This window comes from Saccopteryx leptura, chromosome 6 (assembly GCF_036850995.1).
Source record: "Saccopteryx leptura isolate mSacLep1 chromosome 6, mSacLep1_pri_phased_curated, whole genome shotgun sequence".
Classification (NCBI taxonomy): domain Eukaryota; kingdom Metazoa; phylum Chordata; class Mammalia; order Chiroptera; family Emballonuridae; genus Saccopteryx; species Saccopteryx leptura.
Genome location: NC_089508.1, coordinates 9160939 through 9166938, shown reverse-complemented (window position 1 = coordinate 9166938; position 6000 = coordinate 9160939). Strand labels below are relative to the sequence as shown.

Below are 6000 nucleotides of genomic sequence, written 5' to 3'. Positions count from 1 at the left end.
CCTCTGCAGCACCTGTTCTAGAAGAACATGAACGAGCTAGAATAAACACAGCAGCCGGGCAAGCGCCAGGTAAAACTGACACCTTCCTTCTCCCATGGACCCGCCTTCCTTCCCCGCTTACATTGCCTGTATTCTCACCATGTGCCAGGGTAGTGTCGGGCACTGTTTTTATCATCTCATTCAACCCCTACCCTCACTTCTGGAGATAAAAAAAAATCCAGCTCAGAAAGGTTAAACAGCTGGCCTGATGTCACCCAGCCAGCCAATGGCATCGCCACTATGCAAACGCTGTTCTTCAGCCTCCCCACACGGGGAGCTTTGGGCCCTGCACTGGGGTCCAAACCAGCTCTCCACCCCTTCCAGGCGCCCAGTGCCCAGAACTCAGTAGGTAGGTACTCTGGAAACACCTTCTGAATGGACGAATGAAGTACTTGCTGAGTTAAAGAAGAAATGAATGAGTCCTCCCTCAGTTGATAATGATTTGTTTTTGCACTGATCTGACTAAAATATAGATGCCTTACGAGCAGGGACTATAAGGTAGATGACATGTGACTATGCAGTCATCTGGATCTGAGTTCAAATCTTGACCTGGCCCTGACTTGCTGAGTGACCTGAGTGGCTTTCTTAGCCTTTCTGAGCCTGTGTTTTCTGGGGTTTGGAGGCAAGGTGCTGCCACTGGTGTTCAGTGAAGCCCTCTTACATGGAGTGGAATCCGACTGCGAGTCTATCACCGAGTCCCAGGGCGGCCTGGAGGAGTGGAGCTCGTTCTGGCTGGCAGGAAGCTGGGGTGGCGTCGGAGTCACTTGGGAAGCAGGTACGATCCTGCTTGCCTAGTCCCCTTCCAGAAAGTCTGACTCAAAGAGAATCTGCTTTTTATTAAGGTCCCCGGGGATCTGGTTACTGATCTAGGGAAAAATACTGAGGGGGGGGACCCCCCACACCCCCAGAGTGAATATTCAGGGGGAAAAAGTGTGTCTTACTGAGAGAGTTGACCGAGGAGCATTGGGACCAGGCCTCAAAGGACTGCAGGATTTTCTGTGCACTTTGCTGTCCCTGCTGCTACCCTCAGTTTTGTCTGCCTGATAAAAAGAGGAGGGGTCCTGGGCCGTCTCCGCCCCCAGCGACGTGCCTTGAATAATTTATCAAGTCACTCAGTGAGAATCTCATGTGTTCTTAAACCCTTTTAAGGGGCCTCCCAGGAAGGCAGGGTCTCTGTGGCCCCCTACCCTGGCCATCTGCATCCCAGATGAGGCTCAAATGACAAGGGCAGGCCCCCTGCTTTGAGCTTCAGACTGAGAACCTTTGAAGGAATGGAATGTTCCTCCTCCTCACAGGATCCCAAATTATCTGTGCCCATGAATTATGTATCCAGTACTTGGCATCGCAGCAGCCTGGAGATTGTTCCTGGAACCCAAATCCTCTGAGTGCTCTGTGCAAAGATGCATCCCCTTCCCTATCGCGCCCCGTGCTGTGCCAAGCTGCCAGGGCCGGGAACTTGCAGATGGCCTGAAACCCAGGACACTCAGGGCCTCTCCCAACAAACAAATAAATTCAAAAATGGAGAAACGCTATGAAAACAGTAACATAAGGTACTGTTTATTTTACAGACAAGTTGGTTAAGCTAGAAAGGCCTCCTGGAGGAGGTGGCTTTTGAAATAAAATCTGAACCATCAAAAGAAAGATCATGGAAGAAGAGAGTTCCAAGCAGAAGGAATAGCAAAGGCTATGGCCCTGAAGGGGAATGCATTTCTGTGTGGCCAGAGCACAGGTAGTGATAGGCTGACAGGGCTGAGAGAGGGTGGCAGGAAGAGGGAAGGCCCTTGTGAGGCCTCTGGGCAATAAGCAAAGGCACCCCCTCCCTCTGGGCAGACACAGCCTCTCACCGGAGACCACGGCTGGATTTATCTACCAACCACCCCTATACCCCACGCCTTCCTGCCAGGCACCGTGGGCACCGTGCAGCACGCACAGTTGTGCGTAGAAGACCTGGGTAGTGCCACTATCTGCTGTGATGCCCCCGGGTGGAAGGGGGAAATCGCAGCTCATTGCCTGCCCAGTTAAATTTGAGATGCTCTTAGCCATACAGGAGAAAGTGTTGAGTAGACAAATGGATGTACCTGTCTGGAGTCTGCATGTCCTCACTGGGTCATAACAGGCCTGAGCGAGATCACCCAGTCAAAGTTATAGAGAAGAGAGTGATATTTCTAATGTATGGTTCTGTGAGGTGCTTACTAGTCAGTGGGTGCAGTCAGCAAGGTGCCTAGTCATCAAAATTTAAGGAATCATGCACTCTCAGGGTTGCCCAAGTGCAGCATTGGCACCTGAAAATGCGTGCCACCTTAAATTTCGAGACTCCTTTAATCTAGTCTTAGTCCTGGATGATTTAATAGAGAAAAGAGAAGTCATTACAATAAATGGTGCTGGCACAGTTGGCCATCCTTTTGGGAAAAAATAAAATTAAAAAAAAACAACAACAACCTTGACCTTTAATTCACATCATATAGAATACCAATAATAGGCCATAGACATAAACATAAATGCTGTACTTATAAAACGTCTGGGGTAAAAAGGGGAGGGAGAAAATCTTTATGACCTTGAGATAGGCAAAGTTGTCTTAGCTAGGTCCCAAAAATCATGAGTCATAAAAGAAAAAAAAAGGTCAAATGGATTTTATCAAAACTAAGAGCTTTCCTGTGAAAAAAAACATTATTAAGAAAATAAAAAGCCACAGACTGACAGAAAATATTTGCAGTACACAAATCTGACAGAGATCTTGTATTCAAAACACATAAAGAACACATATCGACATGTGTGGTCGATAGTGAGCAAGTAGATAATATGCCCGGCACCATTAGTCATCAGGAAACACACATTTAAAACTATAATTAAGTACCAGTTTACACCCACTAGAAGAGCTAAATTAAAATCGATGGAAACACCAAGGGTTGGTGAGACTCTGAAGCAAGCAGCGTTCTCACACACTGTGTTGGGAATGAAACATGCACACTTTGTAAACAGTTTGGCAACTTCTTACAAACGTAAAACCCAGCAGTCCCACTCCTATGTTACTGTCCAGAAAATGGGCACAAAATGTCTACACAAAGACTTGTACACAAATGTTCATAGGTGCTTTATTCATAATGGCCAAACACATGGAAACAACTCAAATATCCATCAACGGGAGAATGGGTAAACCAACTGCGGAACACCCACGCGTCCGAACGCTAACCCAACCGCGGAACACCCACGCGTCCGAATGCTAATCCAACTGCAGAACACCCACGCGTCCGAACGCTAACCCAACCGCGGAACACCCACGCGTCGGAACACTAACCCAACCGCGGAACACCCACGCGTCCGAATGCTAATCCAACTGCAGAACACCTATACATCGGAACGCTATGCAGGAATAAAAAAGCTACTGACAAATGCAACAATGTGAGTGATTCTCAGAAACATTATGGGCAACGAAAGAAGCCAGAGAAAAGGCACGTTCTAGATGATTTCATCTATAGAAAAATCTAGAAAAGACAAATCCAGTCTGTAGTGGGAGGTACCTACCTGGCCAGTGGTTGGGTGCCGTGGGAAACAGGAACCTGTGGGGGTTGGGTGACTGCAGAGGGACTAGAGGGGACCCGCCGGGGTGAGAGGGATGATCGCATTCTTGACTGGAGTTCTGGTTACATGGGTGTGTATACGTGTCATGAGTCCTTAACCTGTAGATGTAACATGGTTACATGTACAAAAATTATACACCAGTGGAGTGATTTAAAACGACTTCATTTCATTCCCCTGGTCCTCCTTCTCATTCTGAAGGTGGTAAACAATGCAAGACGTTTTCTTTCTTCAAGCACATTGTGATCAAATAGTTCTGTTCACCAGAAGGACACAGGAGGTTTTAAATACAGACTCACAGTGGGCAGGTCCGTGTCTCCCCTTCTTTTAGGGGTGAGGGAACTGGGCCCAGAGAGAAAAACAGGCTCATCCGAGGGCACTTGATGTAGGTATTGACTCCAAGGTGTCGCTCAGGGAGGTTTGGGTTTAAAACATAAAAAAACAAAGAGACAGTCTCAGCTCTCTTCCAGTCCGTCTGTTACTGTCTTCATGGCCGAGTCCTGGGAGAGGTCTGGGCTCCCCTGAGCGAGGACAGGCCTGTGAGGCAGGTCATTGCTCAAGCCGGTCCTACACTCCATGGTCACGTGGGCAGTGAGGGCTGCAGGAGAAAATGCTCCGCTCCTGGGCAGAGTCACCTCGCCCAGGGTTCTCCCCCTTCATCATTGTCCTGAGGGCCACCCAGGTGCTCATGAGAAGCAAATGGAGACATGAATGTCTGCGCTCACCACTCACTGAACATAGTGATAGCGGTTCTGGTCAGTGCAACAGGCAAGGCAAGGCAAGGAATTTTAGGTTACAGGGTGCGAGATTGATAAAATAAATATTTCTATATACAGTAGCCCCTCTTCCTTATCCATAAGGGACACATTCCAGGACCCCCAGATGGATTCTGGAAACCTCATGGTTTTAAACCATGTCCACGTGTGTGTGTATGTGTGTGTATGTGTGTGTGCGCACACGCAGGCACGCAAAATGTTTTTTCCCTCCATTCTTACGTACTTTTCAGTTAAAGGAAGCACATGATAGATTCTCCTGGCTTACCTGAATTGCCAGCATCAATACTCTCATGGTGTGGGGCCATGACTAAGTAAAAATAAGGGTGACTGCGATACTGAGACAGCTGATCTGCTATCTGGGAGGGCTACTCAGCGACTGCTGGGTGGGGAGCCGACAAAGGGATGAGTTATGTCCCATGCAGACAAAAGCAGGATGCTGTGAGATTTCATCACGCTACTCAGAACAGTGTGCAATGAAAAACTGTGAGTTGTCTATTTCTAGAAGTTTTCATTTAATGTTTTTGGACAGCAGTTAATCATAGGTCATTGAAACCGAGGAAAGAAAAGCTGTGGGTAAGGGGGGACCACTGTATTAGCAATCAACACAGAGACACCAAAATTAAAAGTACGATATTATTTACAATCACTTAAAAAAAAAAGAAAGAAATATTTAGATGTGAATTTAACAAACACATCTAGGGCTTGTACGCTGCAAACTCCATAATACTGATGAAAAAAATCAAAGACGACCTAAATAAGTAGAGAGACATGCTCTCTTCAAGGATTTGAAGACTTACATAGTCCAGAGGTCATTTCCTCCCAGTACGATACATATATAATATTTAACAGATCCACCCCAGCAGGAGTTTTGGTGGACATAGACAAGATAGGTAAAACAGAAATGGAATAGTTTAAACACTTCTGAAAAAGAAGAATGAAGTAAGAGAAATCATTCAACCCCATTTCAAGATGCATCATCTGGCTAGGCTGCAGTATCAACAGGGGACAAACACACAGATCAGTGGGCCAGAACCCAGAATCCAGAAATAGACCCACACAAATATGTCGAACTGATTGTGATCAGAATATAAAAACTCAGTAGAGGAAAGACAGTCCTTTTCATAATCCATCCATAAGCAAAATATGAGCCTCTACAGAAGTCTCATACTTGATATAAGTATAATATTTATATTAACACAAAATGGATCACGGACTTAAATGTAAACATAAAACTGCAAATATTTTAGAATACAGTATAGAAGAAAATCTTCAGGGTCTATGGCTAGGCAAAGAGTTCCCAGAGTTAACACCAAGAGTAGAACCCTTAAAAGTAAACAGCAATAAGCCCTGGCGGGTTGACTCATCGGTAGAGCGTCAGCCCAGTGTGTGGAAGTCCTGGGTTCAATTCCCAGCCAGGGCACACAAGAGAAGCACCCATCTGCTTCTCCACCCTTCCCCCTCTCCTTCCTCTCTGTCTCTCTCTTCCCCTCCTGCAGCCAAGGCTCCACTGGAGCAAAGTTGGCCCGGTCACTAAGGAAGGCTCAGGCGCTAGAGCAACAGAGCAACAGAGCAACGCCCCAGATGGGCAGAGCACCTCCTGCTGGTGGGG

The 6000-nt window shown here is 46.8% G+C and overlaps 1 protein-coding gene across 1 annotated transcript in view; it reads left to right on the top strand.

Moving 5' to 3' along the window:
• The first annotated feature begins 279 nt into the window (after positions 1 to 279).
• C6H14orf132 (chromosome 6 C14orf132 homolog) overlaps positions 280 to 6000 on the top strand; it is a 54082-nt gene continuing 48361 nt past the window's right edge. Inside the window, exons 1-2 of the mRNA XM_066341557.1 lie at positions 280 to 388; positions 662 to 814. Of these exons, the coding sequence (XP_066197654.1) occupies positions 280 to 388; positions 662 to 814 (262 nt within the window). The remainder of the gene's footprint in view (positions 389 to 661; positions 815 to 6000) is intronic.